The 16,455-nt window shown below is 36.3% G+C and overlaps 1 protein-coding gene across 2 annotated transcripts in view; it reads right to left on the bottom strand.

Moving 5' to 3' along the window:
• Positions 1-7,810: 7,810 nt before the first annotated feature.
• Positions 7,811-16,455, bottom strand: part of MLLT3 (MLLT3 super elongation complex subunit) — a 137,990-nt gene continuing 129,345 nt past the window's right edge. For both annotated transcript variants that reach the window (XM_039356992.1, XM_039356993.1), the window contains exons 10-12: positions 15,838-15,909; positions 15,457-15,528; positions 7,811-10,572 (exon numbers count right to left, since the gene is read on the bottom strand). In XM_039356992.1, the coding sequence (XP_039212926.1) occupies positions 10,441-10,572; positions 15,457-15,528; positions 15,838-15,909 (276 nt within the window). In that variant the 3' untranslated portion in view covers positions 7,811-10,440. The remainder of the gene's footprint in view (positions 10,573-15,456; positions 15,529-15,837; positions 15,910-16,455) is intronic.

The raw sequence follows: 16,455 nt of genomic DNA, 5'->3' as shown, positions 1-16,455 counted from the left end.
TTCCTCTCAGTCCAATAGCTGTCCATGCCAAGAATTTAGTTACCATAAAATTAAAAATGTAATTATTGTTTTCTTTTGAACAAGTTGTTTTGTAAAGGAAAATTGGCAAGCATATTATTTGTTTTAAAAGAGAGGTGGCTGGCTGGGGAATTCTGGGAGTTGAAGTCCACAGGTCTTGAAGTTGCAAGGTTGGACATCGCTTGGCTGTAGCCCAGTTTTCTCAACCTTGACAATTTTAAGGCATGTGGACTTCAACTCCCAGTATTCCACAGCCAGCAATGCTGGCTGTGGAATTCTGGGAGTTGAAGTCCATATGCCTTAAAATTGTCAAGGTTGAGAAACACTGCAGTCTAGGCACTGTCATGTCCTGTCTAAGCATTGAAAATATGTTTCTACAGAAAATTCTTAGGAGAAATGAAAATGCCTATTTCTTCAATATGTTGGGGGTATCTTACTATCATCATGAATCTAGGTAGATTTTTTTTTTCTTTTCAAAACTCATGTCCTTGTTTTATTTGAACAATAAAATTGAAATTTTGGTGAGCACTCTAAGTACCATCTCGCAAAGGACTCCAGTTGGATCATTGGAGGATCATGAAAGAGTTAGCTGGGCCCAAGCAAAAAATAAAATAAAATTGATTTCATTTATTGTATTAATTTTACTGTTTGGTTTTGACTCTGCTGCATTCAAAAATAAAAATTTAGTAGCAAGTTTAGCTTTACTGTAAGGTCTAATAGACTTCTTCAGTTCTAGTATCTCACTTGTACGTTTCTTGTCTATGGAAAGTGTCATTGGAATATATACAGTGGTACTTTGGCACCCAACTGCTTTGAAACTCAATGAATTTGGTACTCAACTCATCTTGACATGGAAATTTTGTCCCAATACTCATCGTTTGTTTGGTATTCAACATACAAGCTAGAACTTGTCTATGTCGGTCGCTGTGTGACTCGCTACATTATTCCGTATGGGAAAAATGTGTTTGGTATTCATCATTTTTGGTACTCATCGCAACTCCTAGAACCAATTAACAATGAGTACCAACGTACCACTGTATTGCTATATAACTGGGTTTGTCCATTTTTAAATGTCAGGGGATTTTTAATTTAATGAAGATTGGAATGAAGTGATGAAACAGGCAGGCAAAATGAAGAAAATGTTCGTCCTTGGAATGAAGTGATGGGTCCCTTAAGTCTAATTTTTCATTTAGACATCTGGAAACATCAATCTGATCTCCTGCTGGTTCTGAACTGACTATCCAACTGAGCACTGCTCTTTGCTATTCCTTTTGGCAACTTTTCCTGGGCTACTTTTCACTTTTTACATGCAACAGAAAAATTATTAGCTATGGTAACTGGGCGTGAGCCAGAGAGTCAACATTTAGATCAGAGATGTCCAACTCATGGCTAGCTAGAGAATTCTGGGAGTTGAAGTCCCCCAATCTTAAAGTTGCCAAGATTAGATACCCCTCATTTAGATAGAACTGTATTATCAACTGGAAATTCCCTCTCTGACTTGGTTGCAATAATAAAGACTGAACAGGCCTGTTGCCTCAGATTTTTCAGCCTGGGTTTTCTTAAGATCACTCAGTTCACCTTAGATTTATAGTCATCCGATGCATACAAATGTTCTTTACCAAATAAGCAAATGAAATGTTTCCAATTTTGGCGTTTTCTTCAAAAAAAGATGGAGAGTTAATTAAATTTTGAAAATATGTTTAGAATATTAACATAATACTCTTGTCAGTTTGAAATAGCTCAACCACCCATGTTTTATAAACACATTTTTATGTTGTTCGGTAATAGGAGGTGCTGACTGCTTAAGATGATCCTTAAGGCAGCAACAAATGGTAACACTCAACACTTGTCCAGCTTTTTGGCTGCACTATATATGACAGATCCTGGCTGAAGGGCTTCATCTAAGAGAGATCTTAGATGAAGATCTAATAAAAAAGTAATTTTATGACCAATCCTTGTATTTACAACCTACCCAGATCTGTAAAGTAAAAAAAAAAAAAAAAAGCTGAAGTAAAATCATAAGCATTTGCTTAATGGCCAAATTGTTGGTCCCAAACGCGGTCACTAAAGAAGCACTACCTGTTTTTATTTTAATAGCACTACATGTCATTTTTAATAGCGTTACATGTTATTTGAATCTGAACTAGGATTATCCTAATATTAACTTCCCTTTGGATCTAAAGAACAAGGAGAAAGCAGATAAAGTAAATGGAGAAAGTTCAAAAATCATGGCTGGTTGTGGCTTCTGTTATTTGGGATGACAGGAATGGATTTTTTTTTATTTTTTTTAAAAAAAACAAATTACTTGTCCTGGGACATCTCCATATTTGAAACATAGACGTATCATTTCAGATTGCAAATATGTTTCTGTAACTTTTTGATAAGATCTGGGCTGCAAGTGTTTTGTAATATAAATCCCACTAACAGATAGTCTTTTCATTTTATAAGCCATTTATATCCTGGGCCTTTTATGACTGTTTTGATATCAGAACAATTGTCTGTGTAAGAAACAGGCAGAATTTCAAATTGGTTATTCTTTTACGATGGAAAGACTGTCATCGTGCATTTACTGTCTTGGATGGAAGATATGTGCTCTCTTTCTACTTGTAAGTTTGGCTCTGTATCAATGTAACAGAAAAAATGACCAGCTTCATTCTGTGTGGCCATTGATTAATGCTACATTTAAAGTGTGGCTAACGTTTCTTATTATTTAAGAATCATTATGTGAGTTTTTTTGTATTAATTTTTCTTTGTATTCCTTGCTCCTACTTTTTTCGATATATGAAACATTGAAAGCCATCTGAATTTTAAAAACTATTTCTAAATATTTATTTCACTCTTACAGATTTTTTTTTTAAAGTCTCCTTTTTTGTTTTAGGTTTTTTTTGGCCTCTCATTATTATTTATTAATTTTTTTATGTGTCTGTCTCCCCTGTAGGTGATTTCTCATTATGCCTGTTATTAATTTTTACGCAGCAAAATTAGCAGAACATTGGATAATGGAATTGGTTCACATTCTAAACAGGCTTTTATCATTTTATTCTTTAATTCATTGATGTAAGAATGGACTGAAGATTTAATTAACAGCTTGGTTTCCTATTTTATTTGTCAAGACATATAAACAAAATCTTCAGGGTAAGAAAAAGCATGTAGTCTCTGAAAAACATCATGTTATTACTGCACATTCTCAGAACTGTGAGGTAGATTCCATCTTATAATTATTAACTAGACTGCATTGGTTATAAGTCTGCTTCCTTAAAGCAGTCTCAACAAATCTAAATAAACATTGCTAAACATATTCTAAGATGGAAAGTCAAATTACCTGACTCAGCCCATGGGAATGTATTGCATTTTTTGGCATTTAAGGACCTTAAGAAATTCACAGTGCAGTTTCTTTCTGGATGTTTCCATGAACACACACTGGCTACTTAGCACAAGCAAATCACAAGGAAAGTGCAGCTTTCTTGCAAATTCAACAAACTTCACTTATCACACTTCTACCCCTTAACATACTGAAAACCTTGACATTAAATATTTACATAAAACTAACGCTTGTGTTTGTTTCTACTCCACTGAGCTTTTTACAATCTTGCAGTGGTGTCTAGGATCAAGATTCCCTGTTTAGTCTAAAGGCCTTTCAGCATGAATGTTTTTTTGAGCAGTAAATGTGCATTCATTTCTTATTTCACACAGATGCTGCACACTGGGGTTTGCCAGAAGTTTTGTGCTTCTATTTTGAGGTTATGTCAGGACCAGAAGTGGAAGATCAATTGGAATCTTTTGGGACCTCTGACATAACCCAGTGTTTCCTAGTTAGACTCATTAATACTTGAGAGCAACTGCAGATAGTCTTTGACTTACACTATAGAGTTCATTTAGTGACTGTTTGAAGTTACAACAGCACCAAAAAAGTGACTTTTTTTTACTTACTACCATTGCAGCACCCCCATGATGATGTGATCAAAATTCAGACACTTGTCAACTGACTCATATTTATGATGGCTGCAGTCATGTGATCATCTTTTGCGACCTTCTGTGAAGCAAAGTCAACAGGAGAGTAAGATTCATTTAACAACAGTGTTACTAACTTAATAACTACAGTGGTTCACTTAACAGGTATGGCAAGAAAAATCGTAAAATGGAGTTAAACTCAATAGTCTCACTAAGTAACGGAAACTTTGGGGTCAACTGTAGCTGTAAGATGAGGATTACCCTGTACTCACTTCAGTTCACTTCTTTGCTTTATTCCTGCCTACCGCTCCTATTTTCCAACTTGTTAACCAACCTTCAATGTTTATTTTGTCATCTGAACTTCGTATTTCTGCTTTTTAAGAAAAGATTTCATAATATGGCTGCTGGCCACTAACATCATCCAGAGTTTGGGTGGCTTTGGTCATATTGAGGTCATCTCTGTGACAAGGATCTTAACTTCCTCTTTTTTTTACTAAAGCCATTGGACTTGGAAAAAATTGAAATTGTTCATTCACTCGATATCCGACAAAGAAGAAAATAGTTAGATCACCTGAAAAACAAAACAAGAAGCTGTCCCAACCCTTGGCCTGCAAATATTCAAATCAATAAACTTGCTGAAGCAAAGAACATTTGGGCCTGGCCAGTGGTTAGGTGGGACACTGGGAACTACATATTTCCTGCCCTGAATCTTCTAATAGAGGAAAGGTGGGAAAGATATACAGGTAATCCTTGACTTATGATCACAACTGATCCTAAAATTTCTGTTGCTAAGTGAGACATTTATTAAATGAATTTTGTCCTATTTTACGAACTTTTCTTGCCACGGCTAAGAGAATCTCTGCAGTTGTTAAGTTAGTAACACAAATGTAAATATTTCCATTGACACTGACACACACACACACACACACACACACACACACACACAAGCAAAGACATTCCATATTATTTCTAACATCCTCTTCTGGTTTCCCTGGCCACTATACAAGAATTCCTATGTTATTGCTTACAATTATTGCTGGGCTTAGGACAGTGTTTCTCAACCTTGACAATTTTAAGGCATGTGGACTTCAACTCCCAGAATGCTGGTTGTGGAATTCTGGGAGTTGAAGTCCACATGCCTTAAAATTGTCAAGGTTGAGAAACACTGGCTTAGGAGAAGGAAGAGAGGGAGAAAAGAGTGTCCTCGTCCTGCTAGGGCCAGACTTGAACTTCCAGCTTCTGCAGATGCCTCCTGGGTAGGATTTACCCAGCTCTATGTACCTTTTAATAGGCTTCTTTTCAAATAGAGCTTTTGATAATGATGCTAATGAAGAATTAATGTGCAACAGGGAGGCTTCCTTCCCTCCCTCTCCATATAAACGAGTTGAAACCAAAGCGTTGAGGGGAGATTACTTGCATCCCAGACAAGGAAAAATAATTGGTCACCTTGGTCAAGACGTTGTTTTTCCTCTCATCCCTTGCACTTGCCATTTCCCAGACTCCATCAAAATTTTTTTTTAATATAGACCCACAAACATTTAATCATGATTCCTGCTATGAAGTTTAATATGTTGCAAAACAGTATTAATCAATGCTCATTCCCTCTCACTGCAAAGAGGGAAGGGTATTTTGTTTTTCTGAAGGATGGTTGGAGGATGCTAGCCAAGTCTCATAGTTTCCCTCCACTGCTCAGAAACTAAGCCATCTTGCCGTCCCTCCCTCTCCATTCAGAGCAGACCACCCACTCAGATAGGAATACACAAACCACATGGGCTAGGAATGTCTGCTCGGCAACCAAATCAATATCAGCATCACAACCTTATTACTTGAAAAGCCTGGCTTTTAGCACAACTTGTTTCTTTCACACACACACATTAATTGTCAATCCCCACCCCATAGCACATAGATGATTCCCCCTGAAAGAAGAGAGGAGGAGAGAGAAAATGTCCAGCGAGAAAGCCTTTTTAAAAGGAATAATGTCCAAGGAAATATACCCATCCTTTCTTCTTGTTAGGAGGGACTTCTTGCTTTCTAACATCTGGATGGGAACCTGAAGTTGACATCTTAACCACCCAGATCCGGAGTTACATTCTTCCCATCATATAATAGAAAGTTGTCATTTGTATCACAGAAAGGGAAAGTGTGCTATATTAAAAAGTCATACTATTGTTGCCAAATTAAAAACACAGGCAGATGCCCAATCAGAATTGTTCCATTCTTGCAATTATTTGAGAAACGAATACAATACCCTTCTAGTTTGTAAACATACTGTTGCTTATGTCTTATAACATGTACATTCAATCCTAAACAATGGGGTTCCTATCACAAGATGCTCTTCAGATATTGCTTCCATTTTCCGATTTCCATCCAAATCCCTGTCATTCTTCACCATTGGGTATCTCAGATAGGGTTCTGGAAATCGGCTTACAATCTGGAAGACACATGTTGCCTTTATTATTCCCTGAAGTCTCCTTGATTTAATTTGTCAATCGATGCACTACAGATCACACATTAGAGGTAGTCCTTGATTTACAACAGTTCATTTAGTGACCATTCAAAGTTACAACAGAACTGAAAAAAGTAACTTATGACCATTTTTCACACTTATGAACGTTGCAGCATCCCCCATAGTCATGAGATTAAAATTCAGACACTTGGCAACTGGTATGTATTCATGATGTCCCTGGGTCGTCTGAATACCTTATATGACCTTCTGACAAGCAAAGTTAATGGGGAAACCAGATTCAATTAACAACCATGTTACTAACTTAACAACTGCAGTGATTCACTTAACAATTGAGCAAGACTAGTGATAATAGAGTTAGACAATGTTCTTTAGAAGAAGGTGAGGCTGATGGAATTGGAATGAAGGAAACAACATGGCCATTTTATTTTATTCTGGATGGAATCTGAATATGTTTTTCTCTATCCAGACTCTATCCTTCCTTCCACTACACCTCTGATTAAGCCCAGAGTGAAGATGTATAACTGAGTATCAACTCAGGAAACTTCCTGCCTGATCTAATGGATATCTCTTTCAATGGTCTCATGCAGACACTGAACAGGACAGGGGAAAAACTGAACTCTGTGGCTGAGCAGGAAAAGTTATCCCGGCTTTGGGGCAATTTAGCAAGGAGTGAATTGAATTGCGTAAACAGTATTCTTGAAAAAACAAGAAAAAGCACAACATAATCAACTTTAGTGTGAAATTCCAGGCAAAGGATGTTCAAATATGACACGTTTCTCTGTAGCATTCATTTTCTAACTATGCTGTTAAATCATCTGAATTAATTATCTACCTCAAACTAATGCTGAAAGAGGCAATCTTTAAAATACCTGGCAAAGGACAATCTAGTGTTAGGATTTACAATATATGAATTGAACTTCTGAAGGATGTTTTCAGAGGGCTGTAATGTATACCATATAAATAAGCAGAAATTACACCTCAAAAGACTCACATCTTTGGGGTGGGCGCGGTTTTGGCATGACACATCTGGCCCGCAGGCTGGCAGTTTGACACCCCTGCTCTAAGCCATGAACACAATATCCACACCTATCCTATCAACTCTGGTTCCACAGCTTGATTTGACAATCAAGATTGCATATTAATAAACCCATGAAAATACATTCTTATGTTCATTAGAAAAGGTCAAAATAGTACAAAGGAGAAATAGTGGTTTTAATACAGATTCTGAGTTCTGGTTCAGATGAAACATTATAAGAATATAATACAGTTGTCATAAAGTTAGATCTTGTGCTATATCATTTTGCCAACTCTAAATGATCAATCTTCAATGCAGCTGAGACTGCATTCTTTGCCAGAAAATAGGACTATTTGAAATTAATTGAAAAAGAATTTATTTTGTTTCAGCATACAAAATAACTAAAGTAAATTGTTTTTTTTAAAAAAGACACCACTTACCAGCTCTTATTCTACCAGAATTTTGTGGAAAACACTCTTCACTTTCAATACACAAATGCAGCTGAAATGTGTTTATTCCATCCTCATTCTCATCAAACTAGAGAACTAACATTTTATAAGGATGACTGATGAGCTACATGCAAGTCAGAGTTAAGAGTCTACTGTAATTTCAGTAATATTCCCTTTACATAGTTAACCCCTCCACCCCCACAAATTCTGTACATCAGCTACTATTTTTTGTGGCTCAAAGGACTTACTTTGCCTTTTTAAAAACAAAGAAAAAAACACATGTCCAATATATAGTCAAAGTTATGTTGGCCTGTGCTCCTTCCAACAATCTCTCAAGAGTTTTTGCCACAAAATTTAGTTAGAAAAGTCAACATTGACCCCACCCCCAAAGCACACATTTTGTGCTCAATTGAAATGAATCGTGTTGAATGTGCACTGTTAAAAAAAGTTGAAAGACAGCCTTTTGATTTTCAAACATTTCATATAAAAATGCTAACAAAAATGTAAAAAAACCCCACTCAAATATCTCCCGCCACGCTCCAAGATCACATCATACGCCCGATGTCAAAAAGATTTCAAAAACCTCCCATCCCAACAATTGCACATTTAACAGCTGGACTTAAAAAAAGAACATAACACTTCAAGTATGTTTCATGCCAATCATCAATAAGAGTCATAACATTACTGAAGAAAAGTACACTTGTTCTTTTGAAAGCCTAAGATAGACTTCCGTAGTTTAGGTCAAATATCTTAATTTAAAAATAATTAAAAAAAACCATTCACACAAATACATACACACAAAAGGAAATAATTTCTTTGGACTTAAAGAAACAGCATTAAGAATTCCCATTTGATTATGAAGAAATAACCTTATTACAAACTTAATTTTTCATACTGCAACAGACTGTGCGCATAGAACAAGGAAATCCATTAGATGTTTCTGCAGGATGATTCTGTAGCAATAGATGACAATCTGGTAACTAAGCAGCAATTGGAAATACAACAGGCTTTCAAGCACAGCTTATTTTGAAAAGGCTAACAAATCCTTCAGATCTAAAAGTAGTCCTTAAGCAACATCTTCTATCAGGATATCACTTGAAATCCCTACTTTAATGGCTTCAGTAAGAGAAGGCTTCTATTCTGCCCTCTTTCCTTAAATGGAGTTTTACTTTGTTTTATGAAATCACTTTTGTTCAAAATTAAAAAATACTTCTGAAAATTAGGGCAGTGATGTTTAGTAGATAATTTCTACTAAAGAAAGATGTTTCTATTGGGTGGCTGTTTTTTTAAAGATATCGGTTTACCATTAAAAATTTTAAAATAGTACGATAGATACCGTTTTGGAAGAAGTCCAATCATCTCTGGAAAAAAAAAAGGAAGTTCTCAGGTGGTCCCCAGAGCAATACATACATGAATGTATAATTTTTTTAAAGAAAGAATGGGGGAGGGGGACAGGTTTAAAACTCATTTATTCACATTCAAACGTAGTATGTATTAATTATGCAACTGAAATTAATCTGATTAACCAGTTAATTCACTTAATTAAGAGCCCTATTACAACTGAATGTGAAGTATGGAACAAGTAATGAAACTTAGAAATAATTTTCAGCATGTTGGCCACAAATAGTTCCAAATCAAGGGCCTTCTATACTATGAAAACTGAACTAGTATTCCTCTTATGGCAAACATCTCCTTGTAATGTTACGCTTGTTTCTAAAATAATCTTAAAACAAATGCAGAAATATTGACGGGAAAGCAATTCTGAATGGGGATAGCATATTGGTACATTTGAGGTTTTTTTCCCTTAATAAAAGTTCTACTCATTTACTGACTATAAGGAAGTAGGTGAGAATCTGAACATGTTAATGACAAACTGGGTAATCCTGCGGCAGTAGACTGAGCATTTTTTTTTTTTAAAAAAAGATGGATAGATTTTTCTGCCTTACCCCACAACTAGTATCTTATTTTCAGGAACCACAGAAACTGAAACCAAACAATGCAGGGGGTTTTCACACCGAACTAGCAAAAAGGTCAAGACAAAGTGGCATCAAAGCAAGAGTAAGGTCAGAAGACCCGTGATGGTGGTGTGCTGGATCCAAGGAGCATCTGTGAGACACAGGACATTGTAGTGTCTGGTAGTGTCATTCCCTCAAGGACGTCAGAATATGCATATGCAGTAATAAATAGATCAGTTATGTAATAAGGCAGTGTGTTGAACATGCATTTATCTTGTGGCCTGGAGTACCACAGAGAGAGACACATGATACCATACACATTCATTAAGTGTTTTTTTTTTCAAGGCTATCCAGGCTAACTCTTCCAGAGCATTTCCTTGGTGAGAAGAGCAATTCGCTGAGGCTTGTCATTTTTCTTCTCCTTTATCAAGAGATGATGAACTGGCTTTAACAAAAAAAATAAAATAAAGCTGAAGAGAGCTGTTGGGGTTTTTTCACCCTGGCTGCATCATTCTGAATGTTTTATTTTTTTTTTCAAACTAAAAAAAACAACAGCAGTTTTTGATGCAACTACAATTGATGTCCTCAGGATGCTCCAGATGTTTCCAGGTAACTCTGTAATTTTCTAACTGTGGTTTTGTCCAGTGAGCAAAGATCAAAGTCAAAGGTAGTGTTTGTGATGTGAAAATGTCCTGTTTCTTCTATAAGATTTACAATCTGTCATTCAAAAACAAAACAAAAGATTAAATTTAAACACTTCTGATCATCTCATCCATAAGATTTTCAGATAAAATATAGCACCAAATTGTTTCTTTGTCCATGGCCCTGAGCATGATACATGAATGCCAACAATAGCCTTATGCTTGTTGTAACCTTTCTTAGTTTTATCGTTTATTTCTCTTAAATCAGGCAGAATGTTTGTAGAGTGCTACCAATCTTTCCAGGCAAGTGTCTTACAAATTGGAGAAATGAAGTAGTAAACTGATTAGCAGCTCTTAATTGGCAATTCTCAATTATGATTTTGCTTGATTCGGCTACTTGCTGACATGAAAATGTCTCACACATAATATAGTTTACTATGATCTACTCCAGACATGTCAAACACAAGGCCTGGGGGCTGGATGCGGCCCGTGAACTGGTTTCATGTGGCCTGTGAAGCCATCCTGGAAACAGTGAGGGAATGGCCCCCGCTGCCTTGGCCCTGGCCCAGGCCGGCCAGGAGCCAATGTACAATTTTGTGATGGCCATCTATGCTGAAACACATTCAGTCTTAGTTCCAGAAAGGCTGTCTGGAAACAGCAAGGGACCGGCTCCTGCCGCGTTGGCCCCACCCTCTGAGTGCATGCTAGGGAGATGTCACCCTTTGTGAGGAATGAAGAAATGGACCATGCTTTGGAGCTTGCCCTGGTCCCACCCCCGTTTGCCAGAGACCCTCAGATCTGTCCCACTCCTGCCCAGGCCCCCACAGGCACCCTTGATGCGAACGATGTAAAGCTGGCCATGCTCACCCAGTAGGCCATACCCACTCTATCCACGCCCACCCAGTAGGCTGCACCCACCCTGGCCACACCCACCCAGCCCCCCCAAGGGCAACCACAATGCTGATGCGGCCCTCAATGAAATTGAGTTTGACACCCCTGATTTACTCGAACCTTTTCTGAATAGTGACGTTCAAATGTATTGGAGATGACAATTATATTATATCAAGTGGGTTTAGCATTCTTAAGTTTCATCTAGAGCAGACATGTCAAACTCATGACGTCACATGATGTTCCGCAACGTATCAGGACATTTTGCCATTGCCGGCAATGGGGTGGGCGGCTTCCGGATGATGCATCCAGCCCGAGGGCCGGCAGTTTGACACCCCTGATCTAGAGGTCTTTTCTTCCTCTTCTATTCAAAAACTTTCAACTGAGATAAAAACAAATTAGATTTTGCATCTTGTACATGCAAAGTACATACTCTGCCTTTGAATTAGAACTATTCCTAATAATCTAATACAGTTTAATTTGCAAACACCATACATCAACGTATAAGGCAGCTGGAAACTATGATATGAAATGTGCAAATGCTATTTACTGGATATTTCTCCAATCATTATATCCAAGCAGGCAGCCATACTATAAATAAAATAAAAATATAGGTAGTCCTCGACTTACAACAATTCATTTAGTGACAGCTTGAAATTACAATGGCACTGAAAAAGTGACTTATGATACATTTTTCACACAACCGTTGCAATATCCCCATGGTCATACGATCAAAATTCAGATGCTTGGAACTGACTCATATTTATGACAGTTGCAGTGTTCCGGAGTCATGTGATCAGCTTTTGTGACCTTCTGATAAGTAAAATTAATGGGAAGCTGGATTCACTTAGCAACTGTGGTAAGAAAGGTTGTAAAATGGGGCAAAATTCGCTTAGCAATATAAATTTTGGGCTGAATTGCGGTCGTAAGTCGAGGACTTTTGGTACTTAAGAAACAGCAAAACCTTAGAACATTTTGAACTGAAAGACATAGAAATATTAAGAGTCATACTATTAAATGAGCAAGAAGCAAGCAATTCTGGTGAGATAGCCCAACTGAATAACCTGGAACTCTGTAGTATTAAGTCTATATATTTCCACCCATGTAGTTCCAGATCAGCAAGAGCTAATGAAATGTTTAACCAGTCCACAATGTGAAAGATACAGGCATTGCTAAAAATTAAATGTCAACCTGCTGAGAAGCACCATGTTTAAAGTAGACATTCATTTATTTCTGCCATACTGTTTTATATAGTAACTTTGGCTCCAACACTCCACAGCTTGTGTCGAAGTAATGAGCTGGGAATGTAATTCTAAAATATGCTTCATTTAACCCCAGCTAATAAACCATCCCAGGAAGATTTCTAGAAAAAACTTTCAGAAGTATTTTTTTAAAAAGAATGATCTACATTTGATATGCCTTCCTGTGATACTCTGCCAAAACAAGGCTTTCCATTAACTCCCTTGATAATAAATTTAAGGAATTCAAAAGCTGTTAGGAAGTGTTAACAGATGCATTTTTAAGCAATGCAGTACTCTTTAGAGGGATGAGAAATGAATCCTCGATTTGGTTTGATTACTATCTATCCTTTTTAAGCTCCTAAATAAAAACAGCATGAACACTGGGAATCCCACTTTTCATAAGGGCCTCTTGGAAATATAGTCCCAATATCACAACTGAGTGGGATAAATATTCACATTTAATAGAGGTATAGCTCAAGAATATAGCCAGTAAACCTGAGGGCTTTTCCTGACCATCTGCCAAAGGAAACCAGATTTTTATATTGGCACTTGTATTCTTAATCTATTAAGAAATATTGGGGGGGGGAAATAAGATAATAGCTGGCAAGATTTCAGATTATCAGTTTTAAAATCACATTAAAAATAATTCAGCTGAAGATTTAGGATGCAAAGTCTGAGAGAGTTTTATTTGTTTTTGATGAAATAAAGTACACTTTGTGGTTTAATCACTGCAATCAATCTGGCAGCAGCAATGTAAATGCTTCTATAACAGAATGTATATAGAAGGACTGGTTTTAGCATTTTAGCTAAAAATGATTTTCTTTAAGTGTTTAAGAATAGGAAAAAAGTATCTGGTAAAGCCAATTTGGTCTAGTGCAGTGGTTCTCAACCTTTCTAATGCCGCGACCCCATAATACAGTTCCCCGTGTTGTGGTGACCCCCCAACCACTTATATATCACCGGGTGCCAGGGCCGTGGCCAAAGAAAAGGGGGAAAAAATGGTGGACAGCCTTGTTTGGCGACCCCCGTGAAATGGTCATTCGACCCCAAATGGGGTCCCGACCCACAGGTTGAGAACCACTGGTCTAGTGGTTAAGGCACCAGGCTAGAAACCGGGAGACCATGAGTTCTAGTCCCGCATTAACCGTCAAAGCCAACTGGGTGACCTTGGGCCTGTCACTCTTTCTCAGACTAATCCACCTCACAAGATTGTTGTTGTGAGGAAAAACAGAAGGAGGAAGGTGGTTGTATATGTTCACTATCTTCAGTTATTTGTAAACATAATAAAGATAGGATAAAAGTAAAGGTAAAGGTTTCCCCTGTCCAGGCGTGTCTGACTCTCTAGGGCAGGGCTCATCTCCATTTCTTAGTTGAGGGAGCCCGTATTGTCCAAAGACATTTTCTATGGTCATGTGGCCAGCTTGAAACATGCCGAGGAGTACCAAAGTGGTACCTATTTATCTACTCCCAATCTGCATACTTTTGGATTGCTAGTTGGGCAGATGCTGGGGCAGGTAACAGGAGCTTATCATGTCACATGGTCTCAAACCTGGACTGTCAACTTTCCAGCCAACAAGCCCAGCATCTTTAATCACTGAGCCATTGTGCTCCTCCCTAAGACGGGATACAAATCAATAAATTATTTATAAATAATAATAAAAAATATGTTTACCTCCTTGAGTTATTTATTAAAAAAAATAAAGTCAGGATATAAATGAATAAATATACAACATACATTTTCTCTCTCTTCATATTAGCGCCTAGAGTAGCTTCAATAGTGAGATGAGCAGAGCATAAATTTAATCAATAAACATTGGGAAGGGTTAGCATTGATTACAAGATATATTGGTGTAAGTCATGATAATCTGCCATTTAAATGATAAGTTACCAAGTGAGTTAAAATCTGAAATAGAAGTGCATCGTTTTCTGATTTAGGGGTCAGCTAAAGTTAATATGTTGTCATGATATTAAGCCTATCATTACCACAACACTCAGGGTGAGTTAGTCATGAGCTTTGAAGCATTATGACTAATCAGGCTCCATTTCTCAAATCTGAAGCCTACAAACTCATATTAATTGATCCAGCTGAGCACTGCTTTCAGAGAAAGTCAGCCTGCAGAGAATCATCAAGTGAGATTGCGTGTAGCTTCACCACATGATAAATCAAGAACTTGAAGACTTAGAGCAGGCATGTCAAACTCGTGACGTCATGTGATGTTGCGCGACGCATCGGGACTTTTTCCCCCATTGCTGGCAACAAACAGATAAATAATTGCTTTTATAGATATGTCATTTATATTTGGGTGTGTGTATGTAGGACAAAGGCAGAGAGAATGAATACATATTATACTGGGGAATGTTTTATTATTATTATTATTATTATTATTATTATTATTATTATTATTATTATTATTGAAGTCAATACTGTAAGCAGTGTTAAGTGCAGAAAATTCTGTATTTTTAAATTTTCATAGTGAAGCACTAAATTTCTGTGAAAAAAGAATTGTTTTCCTGTTGAGCCACACCAAAGTAGTAATACACAAAAGTCCATAAATAAGTGAAAATAATTTCAGTTTTGCAGAACTAAATTGAAATCTGAATTATGTGAGTTCATTTAACATCTTCTGATGTTCGGTTATAATTTGAACATTCAGGAAATTCATTTCAGTGTAAAGTTTGCTTTTGTAGGACTGAATAGGTTATAAAAAACGGTGAGCCACTAATATTTTGATTGATGGATTTGCTTTCTGTTGAAAAATTAAATTTAGATTTTGTTCTTTTAATACAATTTTAGTTTTTGAAAACTGTTTAAAAGATATAGAAGTCCTCACCTGTTGCAGTATATGTCTTTCTCTTAGAGTCATTAACCTTCTGTGAAGTTCAACTAATTCATCAAGATATGCCTAAAAATAAATAATTACAGATTAAAGCAAACAAGACAAAGTTTGTCAGTTTATGAAACTTCATAGTTTTGCTCACAAATATTTTCAATGTGATAAGATCTTACCAACATAATAAACAATGTACAGTACATGTAATACAAAATGCTAAAGGAATAATTAAGAAATATTTAACTAAGTCACATGCCATTTACATATAGATATATGTACAAATTTACACTTTTATGTAGGTGTTGATTTCAATTAACTTTTTTGGCTAAATTTAGATTCTAAAGTATAGAAGCACGATTTAAAGATTTTTTTTCTATTTACCTTATCACAATCACCATTCTTTATCTGTTTTTCAGATTTACTTTGTTTTATAGGACTCTTTACTTCCAGAATCTACAAAATGAAGAGTAAATATTTAAGGACATTACAAATTTAAAACTGAAATGTTTTAAACTATGGTAGCCAGATGCCTTTGTTCTGCAGGCAGGTTTAAAGCTAATTTATATAACCTATCTATATCTCATGTTATATACTTTAAGAGCAGTTTAAACCAGAAAATAAAGCAACAAATTAATTATAAACAAATTTGAACATCAAAAAAGATTTTGGAATTATCAACTAAATGAATACTACTGGAAGAACTTTTAGTAATGATTTAGTAATATACTGTGTATAGTATAGTATCAACTCTTCAATTTATTTATAGATAAATGTGCCATATTAGCTTTAAAATAGGTCATGGTACTTGAATTTTGTTTCTAAACTTCTACAATACTAGAATTATATCCATATGTTGAAGTCTTTGTTTTATATATAGTTCTTCTACGAGCAGGGACCTACCATTTCTAGAACAGTTTCAATGAGCATTGAATCTACTTGAGCATTGATCTACAAGTATTCATTTGTCTAATCAGGTTAAATCAATAACTTTAACGTAGT

This window comes from Crotalus tigris, unplaced genomic scaffold (assembly GCF_016545835.1).
Source record: "Crotalus tigris isolate CLP2741 ecotype Arizona unplaced genomic scaffold, ASM1654583v1 scf7180000018862.1388955, whole genome shotgun sequence".
Classification (NCBI taxonomy): Eukaryota; Metazoa; Chordata; class Lepidosauria; order Squamata; family Viperidae; genus Crotalus; species Crotalus tigris.
Note: the sequence above shows the minus strand (reverse complement) of the source record. Positions and strands in the feature narration are given on the sequence as shown.